This window comes from Macaca fascicularis, chromosome 4 (genome assembly GCF_037993035.2).
Source record: "Macaca fascicularis isolate 582-1 chromosome 4, T2T-MFA8v1.1".
Classification (NCBI taxonomy): domain Eukaryota; kingdom Metazoa; phylum Chordata; class Mammalia; order Primates; family Cercopithecidae; genus Macaca; species Macaca fascicularis.
Genome location: NC_088378.1, coordinates 140,324,701 through 140,341,313, shown reverse-complemented (window position 1 = coordinate 140,341,313; position 16,613 = coordinate 140,324,701). Strand labels below are relative to the sequence as shown.

The 16,613-nt window shown below is 48.9% G+C and overlaps 1 protein-coding gene and 1 pseudogene across 4 annotated transcripts; one reads left to right on the top strand and one right to left on the bottom strand.

Moving 5' to 3' along the window:
- Nucleotides 1-477, bottom strand: part of LOC135970337 (saoe class I histocompatibility antigen, A alpha chain-like) — a 26,938-nt pseudogene extending 26,461 nt beyond the window's left edge.
- On the top strand, nucleotides 341-16,613 carry LOC123572792 (MHC class I polypeptide-related sequence B). Of its 4 annotated transcripts, none has more exons than XM_074038525.1 (6): nucleotides 341-1,036; nucleotides 10,909-11,163; nucleotides 11,425-11,712; nucleotides 12,301-12,579; nucleotides 12,682-12,831; nucleotides 15,706-16,613. In XM_074038525.1, the coding sequence occupies exons 2-6, from the start codon at nucleotides 11,130-11,132 to the stop codon at nucleotides 15,771-15,773; spliced, it is 819 nt and encodes a 272-aa protein (XP_073894626.1). In that variant the 5' UTR covers nucleotides 341-1,036; nucleotides 10,909-11,129; the 3' UTR covers nucleotides 15,774-16,613. The 4 variants fall into 4 exon arrangements, 3 of the variants coding, with proteins under 3 accessions (XP_073894626.1, XP_073894624.1, XP_045246069.2); XM_074038523.1 differs by having other exon boundaries at nucleotides 975-1,056; XR_012434008.1 differs by lacking the exon at nucleotides 341-1,036 and adding an exon at nucleotides 3,853-3,979 and having other exon boundaries at nucleotides 12,682-13,054.

Here is a 16,613-nt window from a genome sequence, read left to right as displayed (position 1 = left end):
CGCGAGGCGGCGCTGTCACCGCATTCTGAGAGCCGCAGCGACCTGGGCCCCTTGTATCATTTCAGTGAAGGTCACTCCAGTCTTTGATGGAGGCCACACTCGGGGCGTAAATCAGGATCCTCACTGAAGTGGCGGGACCCTGAGAGGCTTTTTCCTGGCCCGTTAGTTGTGGGTTTTCCTGCGGGCGGTAGAGCCCGTTTCCATCAGAACCGCCCAGAGGAGGCCTCTGCCTTCCAGGGGTGGTGGAGCAGCAGGAAGCGTTTTCGCATCCTGGAATCCGTGGGCGGCCCGTGGGAGGGACTGAGGCTCATTTCCCTACTCACCCGGATCCGAATCCGCCGCAGTGCTGTTTCAAGCGAGTCACAATCCAGATCGCGCTCCAGCCCGGACTCGGAATTCCTGCCCCGCGGGTCTGCATTTCACAGCGGCAGGTGTGAGTGACCCGCAGCTGGAGACCAGAAGCCTGAAGGCAGCTCCGCCCTCCCCAGCGCCGTTATTCCGTTTCTAGATCAGTAAACACGTTTCGTTTTCCGTAGACCAGGGCGGGGTGACGGGTGATCCCAGTCCTCGCAGTGAACTCCGGGCCGCAGACTTGAAAACGCTTGCGGGCAAGGCCGGGCGCTGTGGCTCTCGCCTGTAATCCCAGCACTTTGGGAGGTCGAGGCCGGCGGATCACCTGAGGTCGTGAGCTCGAGACCAGCCTGACCAACATGGGGAAACCCCGTCTCCACTAAAAATACAAAATTAGCCGGGAATGGTGGTGAATGCCTGTAATCCCAGCTAGCAAGGAGGCTGAGGCAGGAGAATCGCTTAAACCTAGGAAGCGGAGGTTGCAGTGAGCCGAGATCACGCCATTGCACTCCAGCCTGGGCAACAAGAAGGAAAACTCCGTCGAAAAAAAAAAAGAAAAGCTTTCGGGGGCGGAGCGCAGCCCCGCCCTGGGTTATGTAAGCGACCGCGCTGGGCCGTTTCTCTTTCTTTTCCGGACCCTGCAGTGGCGCCTAAAGTCTGGGAGAAGGAAATCGCCTCTATGCTCGTGAGTGCATGGGGTATAAGGCAAGTGCTAAGGGAGAAAACGTAGTTGATGGGGCAGAGCAGACGGGGCTGGTGGTGGGGTGGAGGGGGAGGGCTTTGGACAGAAGACCTGGGAGGCTTGGTGGGGGAGGGACGCCCAGGCCTGGGCACTAAGAAGCAACTCTCCTGGAGCTCAAGACCATCTTGGCCTTCCCTAGCCCCAGAGAGGACTGGCTTCATGTCTCCCTGAAACCACTTCTAAATGCCTTAGAACAAACCTTGCATATTCATTCTTTTTATTGAACTATTAAAAGTCTTTTTTGGCGGTGAGCTGAATGAGATCCTTTGCTGGAGCTGGCACAGGGAGAAGGTCCTGGAGGGAGGGTAGACACTGTGGAGGGAAGGGCTGGGTCCATCTCCCTCTCTGTCTCTCACTAGGCTTACTACCGTTAGCAGTGAAAATAATCTCTCTGAGGTGGGGAAAGGACCCCAGTCCCTGCTGTGCTCAATAAATTATGAGGATCAAAATAAATCATCAGTGAATGTGAATGGGAAAACTAAGAAATTGTTAAAATTCTCAAATATGCTACATTTTAATCCACAGAAAAGTATAGGCTAGGGATCATGGGGGACTAGTTAGTAATGACAGGTATACTTTAACTTAAAAAAAAAAAGTTTGTGAGGCTGACAAAGAAGAAATGGGCACATTTCCTGATCTTGGAGGGTTCATAGGGTAGAAGATGGTAGGTGACAGCTGGGTGTGGTGGCACTCGCCTGTAGTCCCAGCTACTCAGTAGGCTGTGGTGGGAGGATTGCTTGAGCCCAGACATTCAAGGCTGCAGTGAGCTATAATCATGCCCCTGCATTCCAACTGGGTGACAGAGCAAGACTCCTCTCTTTAAAAAATTAAAAAAATTAAAAAAGATTCAAGGCAGGGCACAGTGAGTACTATCAGGAAGGTTCAAACCACAGACTAAATCAGTAGTTCTATGACTTGACTATACATTGGAAACATGTAGGGAACTTTAAAGGATACTGAGATTTAGGTCCAACCTAGGTTTACTGATTTAACAACCTAGGTTATGGCTGTGGCCTGGGAACACGGATATTAAAACTCTCCAGGTGGTTCTACGCAGTGGCTAGGTTTGAAGACCACTGCCTAGATGTCCCAGCGACTAAGAGATGCACATTGGGGACAAGGCAATTCTCTTAGTAGAAAGAGGCTTTCCAGACAGCATTCTTATTACTGAGAATTGAGAATTCATATGCCACACAATTTATCCTTTTAAAGTGTACAGCTCAGTGTCTTTTAGCATAATCACAAGGTTGTACCATCATCACCACTATCTACCCTGGAAGATTTTTTTCCTTTTTTTCTTTTTTCTTTTCTTTTTCTTTTAAAGGCTAGTCAAGTGAAACAGTGGGAGTAAGAAGAAACAAAGACATCTATAACTGATTGTAATCAATTAGTTGTAAACACCACTGCACTCAGAACAGCCTCATTGGGAAGATTTTAAGGCTATGGTGCGGTCTGATGGGTTCCAAGTCAGAGGTGACAGTAACCTGGAAGAGGGAAACTGCTTGAGAAGCGGCATCCTGGTGGGATAGGGTGAGGAGATCCCAGAGCCCACTTTTACTGCAACCCTGGGGAGATGTCACCAGAGAAATGGGGGTGGTGCCAGACAGCAGGTTATGGCAGCTGTGGTTTCCATGACAGAGTAGAAGCATCCATCATGTGTGACATTCAGCAGATGGGGCGCTGTGGGTGGCTTGGAGCACTCTGGTTGTAACTGAGGCAGGCACAGTGTTTAGGAAGCCTGTGCAGTAATCTAGGCTGAAGGGAGGGGAAAGCCTAGACTAACATTGTGGCTGTGGGATTGAAATAGGATTGGAGGAGCTGACTTTGACTCCCGGAGATGAAGGGGAAAGAGGAAATCAGAAGGGACCAAGGATGGTGATGCTCTTAAGAGAAACTGAGGAGGAAGAGAGGATGATGTGGTGGGAGATGTGTAGAGAGTCCTTGTAGATCTGCCACATTGAAGGGGACTATGGTCCCAGAGGTACAGATGTCCTAAATCAGGCTGGAAAAGGGAGTCTGGAAAGAGCTTGTTGTAGTGAACCATGGGGAGCCGCCTCGTTGGCCCTGTGATCACCCAGGGACTGAATAGAGAGGCGGCCCTGGGAGACCTCAGACACTTAAAGGATATAAGGGGGTGAAAGGGGGGGCCTGGCTTTGAGTCAAAGGGAGGAGAAGGAGATTATAAAGCTGAAACGTCTAAGAGAGTTTGTGGTCTGAGCTGTTCTACTGGGGCAGGTGCTTCTGAGAGGCAGAGGTGGCTGACATCTGGAAACAGGTCTGCAAATCTGGTCACTATTCTCATTGCCAGTGACACTGTGCGCGGTTAAGGGAGTGTGTTGGGAGAATAGCCACGCGTTGTCTGTCCTGGAAGGAACAAGCCAGCGAGAGCCGGTCTGATGGGGCGGCCGGCGAATGGGGCTTGGTGAGGCCCGCGCTCCTAGGGGTGGGGGTGTGGGGATGGGTGGTCGCGATGCCGGGAGGGCGGGCAGGGCCCTGGCCGTGCTCATGAAGTTGGAGCTGTACTCTCAGCTACTCGAAGCTCGTCCCTGCTTTAGGCTGCGCTCCCGCGTGCTCCCCTTTTCTGGGAGCCAAGTCCAGCCTTCTAAATCTCCCCAGGTCTCCAGCCCACTGGAAGTTTCTCTTCCGAGCGTGGCCCCGCCCTCTCCGCTCCTGATTGGTCCTAAGTTCCGGGCCCCAGTTTCATTGGATGAGCGGTCGGGGCCGGGCCAGGTGATTAAGTTTCTGCCGCGCATTCCCCCGGGCTTAGCTCAGTTCGCCACTGCTTGAGCCGCTGAGAGGGTGGGGACGTCGGGACCATGGGACCGGGCCGGGTCTTGCTATTTCTGGCCAGCATATTCCCTTTTGCACGTCCGGGAGCCGCTGCTGGTGAGTGCTGTTCCTGGCGGTCCTCGGCGGAGCGGGAGCAGCGGGGCGTTTCGGGCGGTCGGGTGGGTAGCGGCGAGCGCTGTACTATCAGGGCGGGGCTAAGGTGCGCTGTCGGTGGTGCGGGGAGCCGGACGCGGCCGTTGTCGCCATTTCCAGGGTGTCCTCTGCCCTCATCCCCTGCCCCCGCCACCGAAAGTCCCTCCTGCCTCCCTTATGGGCCTTTCCTACAAGCAGCCTTCACCCAGTGCTGCCCCTATGCCTCCCACTCCCAACTGTCCCTGACCCTAACTTTCTGGTGCTGCCTTTTTTCTGGGGGTCTTCCCTCCATCCCACTCCCCTCCAGACCACCCAAGGGGAGCCCTGGTGCTAATGGCAGTTGGGCCTTAGGCAGGGCACAGGGCAGTGCAGATGCCCCCTCCTCTCTAGTGCAGGTGCCTGCTCTGGACTCTGCCTCACGGTGGCCCCTTCCCCACTCCTTCATCCTCAGCCTCACCTTCTTGAGGACCCCACCCTCCAGCCCACAGGTGCTGAACCATCCCTCCCGGGTCCCTCCGCCCCTCTCCACCTTGGGACCTTGCACTGCTCCCACTTCTTGCCCAGCTGCCTTGGGCCCTCAGCAAGTACTCATCTTTCCCAAGTCCCACCCTCCCCTCCTGTCCTCACCCTACCTCAAGTTCTCCCACAGTCACTCCTGCCCCATGGTCATGCCGCCCTCCAGTTCTTGCTCTGCCCATCTCCCCTCCCCAACACAGACCTAAAACAGGCCGTTGGGCCAACTGTTCCTTGACCTTCATTCTTTTCTTTTGGTTCCTTGACCCCAGTGGGCTCTCACTCCCTACACCACATACCTAAAATCTGTTTTGCCTGCTTGCAGTGCCACTGTTCCCCCTCCAGCACTACTCCTTTTGGCAGGCCCTTCCTCAGGCTGAGAATCTCTCCCTCTACCTTGGTTTTCTCTCTCTGGCCAGCACTCCCACCCCTTGCTTTGTTTTTAATTTTTAACTTTTGTTTGGGTATGTAGTAGATATATATGTATATATTTATGGGGTACCTGGGATATTTTAACACAGGCCTACAATATGTAATAATCACATCAGGGTAAATGCAGTATCTATCACAACAAGCATTTATCCTTTCTTTGTGCTACAAACAATCCCATTATGCTCTTTCAGTTATTTTTAAATGTACAATAAATTGTTGTTGACTTTACTCACCCCGCTGTGCTATCTACTAGATCTTATTCATTCTAACTATATTTTGTACCCATTAACCATCCCACTCCCCCACTCCCCACTACCCTTCTCAACCTCTGGTAATCATCATTCTATTGTCTCTCCCCATGAGGTCAATTGTTTTAATTTTAGGCTGCCACAAATAAGTGAGAACATGCAAAGTGTGTCTGTCTGGGCCTGGCTTATTTCACTTCACATAATGACCTCCAGTTCTTTGCAAATGACACTGTGGCTGAATAGTACTTGACATACACATGTACACCACATTTTCTTTATCCATTTGTCTGCGATGGACACTTAGGTTGCTTGCAGATCTTGGCTGTTTTGAATAGTGCTGCAATAAACATGGAAATGTAGACAGCTGTTTAATATACCGATTTCCTTTCTTTTGGGTATATGCCTAAAAGTGGGAGTGCTGGAGCATATGACAGTTCTATTATATTTTTAGTTTTTGGAAGAACCTCTGCACATTGTTTCCCATAGTGGTCGTACTAGTTTACATTCCCACCAACAGTGGGCAAGGGTTCCCTTTTGCTACATCCTCACCAGCATTCCTTATTTGCCTGTCTTCTGGATAAAAGCCAGTTTATCTGGGGTGGGATGTTGTATCGTAAGAGTTTTGATTTGCCTTCATCTGATGGCGCATGATGTTGAGCACCTTTTCATATACCTGTTTGCCATTTGTATGTCTTCTTTTGAGAAATGATTATTCAGATCTTTTGCTCATTTTTAAATTGGATTATTAGATTTTTTTTTCTATAGAGTTGTTTGAGCTCCTTATATGTTTCAGTTACTGATCCTTTGTCAGATGAATAGTTTGAAAATATTTTCTCCCATTCTTAGATGGTCTCTTCATTTTGTTTATTGTTTCCTTTGCTGTGCAGAAGCTTTCTAACTTGGTATGATCCCATTTATGCAATTTTACTTTGCTTACCTGTGCTTGTGGGGTATTACTTAAAAAATCTTTGCCCAGTCCAACATCGTAGAGAGTTTCCCCAGTGTTTTCTCTTATAGTTTCATAGTTTGAGGTCATAGATTTACATCTTTAATCCATTTTGATTTGATTTTTGTATATGGTGAAAGATAGGGTCTAGTTTCATTCTTCTATATAGGGATGTCTAGTTTCCCCAGCATCATTTATTGAAGAGACTCTCCTTTGCCCAGTGTGTGTTCTTGGTACCTTTGTTGGAAATGAGTTTACTGTAGATGTATGGATTTGTTTCTAGGTTCTCTATTCTGTTTCATTGGTCTGTGTGTCTGTTTTTATGCCAGTATCATGCTGTTTTGGTTACAGTAGCTCTGTAGTATAATTTGAAGTCAGATGATGTGATTCCTCTAGTTTTGTTCATTTTGCTCAGGATAGCTTTATCTATTCTGGTTTTTTTGTGGTTCCATATACATTTTAGGATTATTTTTACTATTTCTGTGAAGAATGCCATTAGTGTGTTCATAGGGATTGCACTGAATCTGTAGATTGCTTTGGGTAGTATGGACATTTTAACAGAATTGATTCTTCCAATCCATGCACATGGAGTATGTTTTCCATTTTTTATGGAATATCTCTTCAATTTTTTGCATAAGTGTTTTTTGTTTTTTGTTTTTGAGATGGAGTTTCGCTCTTGTTGCCCAAGCTAGAATGCAATGGAGTGATCTTGGCTCACCGCAGCCTCCGCCTCCCAGGTTCAAGCAATTCTTCTGCCTCAACCTCCCAAGTAGCTGGGATTACAGGCATGTGCCACTGTGCCTGGCTAATTTTGTATTTTTAGTAGAGACAGGGTTTCTCCACATTGGTCAGGCTGGTCTTGAACTCCCAACCTCAGGTGATCCACCTGCCTCGGCCTCCCAAAGTGCTGGGATTACAGGCGTGAGCCACCACGCCCAGCCACATCACTGTTTTGTAGTTTTTATTGGAGAAATCTTTCACTTCTTCAGTTAAGTTTATTCCTCAGTATTTTATTTTATTTGTAGCTGTTGTAAATGGGATTCGTTTCTTGATTTCTTTTTCAGATTATTTTCTGTTGGCATGTAGAAATGCTACAGATTTTTTACTGTTGATTTTGTATCCTACAACTTTACTAAATTTGTTCTTCAGTTCTAATAGTTTTTTGGTGGAGTCTTTAGTTTTTTCCAAGCATCAGACCTCAAGATCTGCAAACAATGATAATTTGACTACTTCTTTTCCCGTTTCGATGCCTTTTATTTCTTTCTCCTGTCTGATTGCTCTAGTTAGGATTTGCAGTACTGTGTTGCATAACTGGTAAAATTAGTCATCCTTGTCTTATTCCAGATCTTAGAGAAAAGGCTTTCAGTTTTCCCCCATTCAGTATGTTACTAGCTGTGAGTTTGTCATATGTGACTTTTATTATATTGAGGTCTGTTCCTTGTATGCTTAGTTTTTTGAGAGTTTTTATCATGAAGGGATGTTGAATTTATCAAATGCTTTTTCAGTGTCAATTGAAATGGTGATATGGCTTTTGTCCTTTATTCTGTTGATATGACATATTACATTGATTGATTTGTGTGTGTTAAATCATCCTTGCATACCTGGAATACATTCCACTTGATCATAAAGAATGATCTTTTTAATGTATTGTTGAATTTGGTTTGCTAGTATTTCCTTGACAATTTTTGCATCATTATTCATCAGGGATATAGGCCTGCAGTTTTCTTTTTTTGATGTGTCTTTGCCTGGTTTTGGTATCAGGATATTCCTGGCTTTGTAAAATGAGTTTGGAAGTATTCCCTTCTTCTCTGTTTTTCAGAACAGTTTGAATAGGACTGATATTTCTTGTTCTTTAAATGTTTAATTGTGGTAAAGTATACATTACATAAATTTTACTGTTTTAACCACTTTTAAGTGTATACTCAGTGGCATTAGCTACATTCACATTTTTGTGCAACCCAAAACTCTGTACCCATTAATCAGTAACTCTGCATTCCTCGCTACCTCTGGCCCCTGGTAACCACCATTCTACTTTTTGTTTCTATGAATGTCACCACTCTAGATACCTCATTTAAGTAGAATCATGTAATGTTTGTTGTTTGTCTTTTTGTTTCTGGCTTATTTCACTTATAATATTTTTGAGATTCGGTGGGCACAGTGGCTCATGCCTGTAATTCCAGCATTTTGGGAGGCTGAAGCAGGTGGATCACCCAAGTTTCGGAGTTCGAAACCAGCCTGGCCAGCCTGGCCAACATGGTGAAACCCCATCTCTACTAAAAATACTAAAAGTTAGCCGGGTATGGTGGCAGGTGCCTGTAATCCCAGCTACTCAGGAGGCTGAGGCAGGAGAATCGCTTGAATCTGGGAAGCGGAGGTTGCATTGAGCTGAGATCAGGCCACTGCACTCCAGCCTGGGCAATAAGAGGGAAACTCCATCTCTAAAAAACTAAAAAATAAAACAATAATAATAATATTTTCAAAGTTCATCCAGGTTGTAGTGTGGGTCAGAATTTCATTCCTTTTAAAGATGGATAATACTCATGATATGTATGTACCACATCTCGGTTATCCATTCCTCAGACAGTGGACACTTGGGTTACTTCTACCTTTCGGATATTGGCAAATATTTCATTTCTTTTGGGTATATATTTATTTATTTTTGGGTATATATTTATTTATTTTTGGGTATATATTTATTTTTTTGGGGTATATATTTATTTATTTTTGGGTATATATTTATTTATTTTTGGGTATATATTTATTTATTTTGGGGTATATATTTATTTATTTTTGGGTATATATTTATTTATTTTTGGGTATATATTTATTTATTTTTGGGTATATATTTATTTATTTTTGGGTATATATTTATTTATTTTTGGGTATATATTTATTTATTTTTGGGTATATATTTATTTATTTTGGGTATATATTTATTTATTTTTGGGTATATATTTATTTATTTTGGGTATATATTTATTTATTTTTGGGTATATATTTATTTATTTTGGGGTATATATTTATTTATTTTGGGGTATATATTTATTTATTTTGGGGTATATATCCAGAAATAGAAGCCGCACACAGGGGCTTCATTTTCTCTACCTCTCTGCCAACCTTGCTCTGTGTGTGTGTGTGTGTGTGTGTGTGTGTGTGTGTGATAATAGCCATCCTGATTGGTTTGAGGTGGTATCTCATTGTGGTTTTGATTTGCATTTTCCTAGTGACTACTGGTATTGAGCATCTTTTCATGTGTTTATTGATCATTTTTATATTTTCTTTGAAGAATTGGCGATTTAAGTCTTCTGCCCATTTTTTCCCCCACATAGCTTCTCATGGCTACTTTGCCCATTTTTTAGTGGGTTGACTGTTTTGTTGTTTTTGTCAGACTTTTTTACATATTCTGGAAACTAATCTCTTATCGGATATATGACTTGCAATTTTTTTTTTTTTTTTTTTTTGAGGCAGAGTCTCGTGCTGTCGCCCAGGCTGGAGTGCAGTGGCCGGATCTCAGCTCACTGCAAGCTCTGCCTCCCGGGTTTGCGCCATTCTCCTGCCGCAGCCTCCCGAGTAGCTGGGACTACAGGCGCCCGCCACCTCGCCCGGCTAGTTTTTTGTATTTTTTAGTAGAGACGGGATTTCACTGTGTTAGCCAGGATGGTCTCGATCTCCTGACCTTGTGATCTGCCCGTCTCGGCCTCCCAAAGTGCTGGGATTACAGGCTTGAGCCACCGCGCCCGGCCGACTTGCAATTTTTATTTCATTTCAGGGGTTGATTGCTTTTTCACTCTGATTGTGCCCTTTGATGCACAGATGTTTTGAATATTCATGAGTCCAGTTTGTCAGTTCTTTCTATTCTATCTGTGCCTTGGCGTCATATCCATGAAAGCACTGTCAAATCCTATGTCATGAAGATTATCCCCAATGTTTGCTTCTAAGAAATTTTTAGGTTTTAGTTCTTGAGTGTAGAGTTTAGGTCTTTGATTCATTTTGAGTTAATTTTTGTATATACTACAAATTAAGGGTCCAATTTTATTTTATTTGAACAACCAGTGCCCCCAGAACTATTTGCTGAAAAGATCAACTGACTCTTTGTCACCTGCTCACCCCAGTGGACACTAGCTGTTCCACCCACTTGCTGTCCTGGGGCCTTGTCATGCCACTCCTCCACTTTGGACCCAAGCCCACACCATTGCTCCCCTCTGGGATACTGACCCCACTCTAAGCTTCCCTGGGGCTACAACCTTCCTACCCCTTGTGCCTCATGACCACCCCCTCCCTTGTCCCCGCCATGCCCCATGATGAGTCTTTTCTCGAGGCAGCTCCCCTTGCCTCCATCTCACCCTCACTTGTGCACCACAGCCACACTGGACATGGGTCCCCCTGAGCCTGAGTCCCTTCCCATTCCCCCCGTCCCCTCTGGCAAGACCTTCCTTCCACCGCTGCCTTCCCTTGCCCCTTCAGGGCAGCCTCACCCCATGGCCCCTATTCCCTTAGGGGGCTTGTGGCCACCCAGTCCTGGCACCTGGCCTACAAGTTTGCCATCTCCATTCCCCCTTCTTCTGTTCGTCAGTCCCCTCCTCTGTCCTCCCACCCTCACAGTTTTCCTTGTATCTGAAATCCTCGTTCTTGTCCCTTTGCCCGTGTGCATTTCCTGCCTCCTCAGGAAGCTTGGGACAGCAGACCTGTGTGTTAAACATCGATGTTAAGTTATTTCCAGGAAGAAGTTTCATCTGTGATTTCCTCTTCCCCAGAGCTCCACAGTCTTCGTTACAACGTCACGGTGCTGTCCCGGGATGGATCTGTGCAATCAGAGTTTCTTGCTGAGGGACATCTGGATGGTCAGCTCTTCGTGCGCTATGACAGGGAGACGCGCAGGGCAAGGCCCCAGGGACAGTGGGCAGAAGATGTCCTGGGAGCTAAGACCTGGGACACAGAGACTGCGGACTTGACAGAGAACGGGAAGGACCTCAGGATGACCCTGGCTCATATCAAAGGCCAGAAAGGAGGTGAGAGTGGGCAGCGGGGAGAGGCTTTTTCCAGAAAAGTTAGGGGGAGAGAGCAGGGACCTGTCTTCCCACTGAATCTGGCTCGGGCTAGGGGTGACAAATGGGGGTCAGTGGATCTCAGCAGGGAGGTGAGCCGGCACTCAACCCACACAGGGTGGCATGGAGGAGGGCCAGGAAGGGGTACCCCCTGGGCTGAGTTCCTCACTTCAGTAGAAAGGTGATGGTTTCGGGAATGGAGAAGTCACTGCTGGGTGGGGGCAGGCTTGCATTCTCTCCAGGAGATTAAGGTCTGTGAGATTCATGAAGACAACAGCACCGGGGGCTTGCGGCATTTCTACTACGATGGCGAGCTCTTCCTCTCCCAAAACCTGGAGACTCAGGAATGGACAGAGCTCCAGTCCTCCAGAGCTCAGACCCTGGCTCTGAACATCAGGAATTTCTGGAAGGAAGATACCATGAAGACCAAGACACACTATCGCGCTGTGCAGGCAGACTGCCTGAAGAAACTACAGCGATATCTAGAATCCGGGGTGGCCGTCAGGAGAACAGGTACCAACCCTGGCCAGGGGCTCTCCTCTCCCTCCAATTCTGCTAGAGTTGCCTCCGCCTCCCAACTCTGTCCAGGGAAACCCTCCCTGTGCTATGGATGCAAGCATTTCCTGTTGGCATCTTGTGTCCTGATTTGCCTCTATCGTTAGAGCCACTGGATAAAGACAGTGAGTCAGGGACTGAACCTTCCAGTGTTGTAACCTGGGAAAGCGGCGGGCCCTCTGACCGAATCCTGAGCTTGTGGCGGGTGTCAGGCAGGAGAGGAAGCCTTCAGGGCCAGGGCTGCCCCCTCTGCCTCCCAGCCTGCCCATCCCAGAGAGTTCCCTCCTGGCCCCACGACCCAGGAGTCCACCCCAACATCCCCCTCCTCAGCATCAATGCGGGGATCCCAGAGCCTGAGGCCACAGTCCCAAGGCCCATCCTCCTGCTAGCCTGGAGGAACTGGGCCCCAGGGTGAGGACAGACTTGCAGGTCAGGGGCCCTGGAGGGCTTTAGCCAGAGTGAGAACAGTGGAGAGGAGCAGCCCCGTTCCCTGCATCTCCCTTAGAGGGGAGCAGGGCTTCACTGGCTCTGCCCTTTCTTCTCCAGTGCCCCCCATGGTGAACGTCACCCACAGCGAGGCCTCAGAGGGCAACATCACCGTGACATGCAGGGCTTCCGGCTTCTATCCCCGGAATATCGCACTGACCTGGCGTCAGGATGGGGTGTCTTTGAACCACAACGCCCAGCAGTGGGGGGGGATCCTGCCTGATCAGAATGGAACCTACCAGACCTGGGTGGCCACCAGAATTCGCCAAGGCGAGGAGCAGAGGTTCGCCTGCTACATGGAACACAGCGGGAATCACAGCACTCACCCTGTGCCCTCTGGTGAGCCTGGGGTGACCCTGGAGAGGGTCAGGCCACGGTAGGGACAGCAGGGATGGCTGTGGCTCTCTGCTCAGTGTATAACAAGTTATAATTTTTTTTCAGGGAAAGTGCTGGTGTTTCAGAGTCAATGGCTAGACATTCCATATGTTCTTGCTGTCGCTGCTGCTGTTGCTGCTGCTGCTGCTGCTATTTTTGTTATTATTCTCTATGTCCTTTGTTGTAAGAAGAAAACATCAGCTGCAGAGGGTCCAGGTGAGGAAAGGGAGCAGTTTCTGGAGATGGTAAGGCCCCTTTCCGGGCAGTAGAGCCCCCTCCTTGCTCCTGCAAAAATAGGCTTGTTGGTGACAAGGCTTCTGGAACAGGGGATGGAAGTTGGGGAATTTGGGAGGGGAATGGGAGCAGCATCTCCATCTACACCGCTAAGTTCTTCCCAAGCGAGGGTCAGATGTCCGGCTGTGGCCTCCTCCTGCTGCAGGTGAGCAGTGGGCAGCAGGGAGGGCTGCGGTGCCTGCTTTGTCCCCATGCTGGTCTCTGTGTCTCTCAGGCTCACTAGGGCGCATCCAGGCGGTGTGAACTGGGAATCACGTGCTGATTGCTGAGGGCCTGGATGATCATGGCCTCAGAGGGAGCAAATAGTAAAGGTGGCTATAATCTGGGGAGGGCCAGAAACTGGAGAGGAATCTGAGGAGAGGCGGTGCCCCTAGTCCCTTCCTCTCTGCATCCCTCTCCCCTATTTCTGCAGCCATCGGGGTGGACACCCAGAAAAAGACCTGTGAGGCCCAGCCTGGGGGCCCTGCCTGTGTAGCCCTTTGGAGACCCCTTGTAACAGAGAAGGTCCTGAGCACACATGGCCATCTCTGTCCACTTTGCAGCTCCCCGTGCACCTCCTCCAGGAGCTTTCTCGGGGGTATTGTGTCCTCTGGGCCACTCAAGGCCCCGCTCTTTCCAGGTTCCTACTGCCTGGCCTCCTAGAGTTTCCTTGCAGATGACAGGGATGAGTAGATAAGCAGATGTTCCTGGGCCATTTGAGGAGCGGGGCCCAGCCCCTCATCAGGGCAGCTGTGGTCCCTGTTTTCATCCCACCTCCGAGTGTTTTCTTTTTTTTTTTTTTTTTTTTTTGAGACGGAGTCTCGCTCTGTCGCCCAGGCTGGAGTGCAGTGGCGCGATCTCAGCTCACTGCAAGCTCCGCCTCCCGGGTTCACGCCATTCTCCTGCCTCAGCCTCCCCAGTAGCTGGGACTACAGGCGCCCACAACCGCGCCCGGCTAATTTTTTGTATTTTTAGTAGAGACGGGGTTTCACCGTGGTCTCGATCTCCTGACCTTGTGATCCGCCCGCCTCGGCCTCCCAAAGTGCTGGGATTACAGGCGTGAGCCACCGCGCCCGGCCATCCGAGTGTTTTCTTCTCCAGTCCCTGAGGGTCACAGTCCCCAGGTGCCATCTTTTGGGGGCTTTGTTCTGTGCTCTGTGACCTCACCTCGCCCTCCCTGAGCCAATTTCCCTTTCTCAAGGTAGTCACTGCCTGGTAAGTTTGGAGTAAGGGACGGTCAGAATCATTTCCCCGCAGTCAGGTTGTTTGGCGGGGGATGAAAAGAGACAGCAGGAAGTTTTGTGTTTCTGCAAAGACAGAAGCAGCGCAGGGGACAGTGAGAGGCTGGGGTGTCCAGGAGACCTGAATCTTTCCCCACTTCTGCGTGTCTAGCGTTAGGGGCGCTGGTTTCTCATCCTTGAACCTAATTGCACTATCAGTCGGCCCCTCAGGCCTGAGCAGATGGGAAGGTTCATCCTCTGCCCTGCAGCAAGAGGGCCCCGTCCAGGAGGCACCCACAGCAGGGGCAGCGCAGGTCTGTGGTCGCTCCTGCTCTCACCTGCGGTGTCTCCCGTAGAGGGAATGTCAGTTCTGCTTCCCTGTGGGCAGGAATGGTTTTCTCATAGGTCACTGGGGTTTTGGCCAGGAAAAGGGTATGAAGTTCATGTGCCAGTTTCTCAAAATTCCTGCTTTCAATGTTGATGTCCAGTAAAGGTATTCATAATTTTAGCTCTATAATCTTAATACGATTTCCTCTAATATTGTAAAGCATATTATATGAAACAGGAACTCAAATTTCACAAAATTCCTGCGATGTCCAATAAGGATGTTCATAATTTCAGCTCTGCCATCTTAATAGGATTTCCTGTAATACTGTAAAGCATATTAAATGAAACAGGAACTCAAATTTGGAGCCCCCTCTCCAGGAGAATCTGTGTGGGAGATGGTGGCTGTGGCAGTGGCAGTTCCCAGGTGCAGAGGGTGGGCGGAGGCAGCCTCAGGCTAAGGGGACTCCCCTACTTCACATGGAGAAAATCCCTTGTAGGTTGCAAGGGCAGTGGCCTAGGTGGAATCCCTGCTAGGGACAGAGCAGGAAGGCCTCGCAGCCTCACCAAGCAGCAGCCCTGGGGTGGAGTAAGTGGACCAGGTAGGAGCAGTGGTGACTCAAGAGCAGGTCACAGGCCTCGGTAGGTGCTGTGGGTCAGGAGAGGCCAGGCCTTCTCAAGCAAGGTGGGGGTCCCAGGGTCACGTCAGGTGCGGATTCTCTGGCAGCCACGTCTTTCCATGCTGGGCCTGCTAGACCCCCCAGCCTTCCTGATGGGGTTCCCAGTTAGGAGCTGTCTGCTCAGGGCTGGGAGGGGAGGAGCACTGAGCTGCAGATAGAGGGCAGAGCCCACAGTGGGCAGGGCCTGCCCTGGTGTGCAGGTGCCTCTGCAGGAGAGGAGGGCCTGGGGACTGAGAGCAAGGGTCAGGGCCTCTCTTTGGGGAGGCCTCTCGCTGTAACAGGACTGGTCAGGTCTGAGAGGAAGGGAGGGCACTGGGTTCCCTCTTGGGTCTTGTCCTTTAGTCTTGTGGCCCTTTCACTCCGTGCACGATGGGTGATGGGCAAGGGCAGGGGCTGATGTTGATGGAGTGATGGGAGGGAACTGGCAGGAGCTGGGAAAAGCAGGGAGGGAGGAAGAAAAAAGTGGGGGCCTCATCTTCCCTCAGAGAAAGGGTGAATCTGGTTTTGGAGCAACTGAAGAGAGAAAAGTCCTCAGGGAATAAACAGAACACTGCACCCAGTGGAGCATTTACCCGTTTCCCTCTTTTCTCCAGAGCTCGTGAGCCTGCGGACCCTGGATCAACACTCGGTTGGGACAGGAGACCACAGGGATGCCACATAGCTCGGATTTCAGCCTCTGATGTCAGCTCCTGGGTCCACTGGCTCCGCTGAGGGTGCCTAGACTCTACAGACAGGTGGCTGGGATTCAACTCCCTGCCTGGATCTCACCAGCACTTTCCCTCTGTTTCCTGACCTATGAAACAGAGAAAATATCAGCACTTATTTATTGTTGTTGGATGCTGCAAAGTGTTAGTAGATATGAGGTGTTTGCAGCTGTACCATATTAATTGGTTCATCATTTCTGTTGTTTTTGTATTTTTTTTTTTTTTTTTTTTTTTGAGACAGAGTTTCACTCTGTCACCCAGGCTGCAGTTCAGTGACACAATCTTGGCTCACTGCAGCCTCCACCTCCCGGGTTCAAGCACTTCTCGTGCCTTAGCCTCCCGAGTAGCTGGGGTTACAGACACGCACCACCATACCCGGCTCATTTTTGCATTTTTCATAGAGACAGGGTTTTGCCATGTTGGCCAGGCTGGTCTCAAACTCCCGACCTCAAGTGATCCGCCTGCCTCAGCCTCCCAAAGTGCTGGGATTACAAGCATGAGCCACCGTGCCCAGCCTATTTTATTACATTTTAATTTATTTTATTTTATTATATTATCCTCTGTGCCTGGCCTATTTTATTGTATTTTAAGATATTTTAATATATTACATGTGTAGTAATTAGGTTATCGTAGGTGAGCTTTATGAGTGAGTGTCTTGGTAATGACTCCTCCTGACCAGCCCAGGACCAGCTTTCTTGTCACCTTGAGGTCCCCTCACCCCGTCACACTGTTATGCATTACTCTGTGTCTACTATTATGTGTGCATAATTTTATACCATAGATGTTTACTCTTTAAA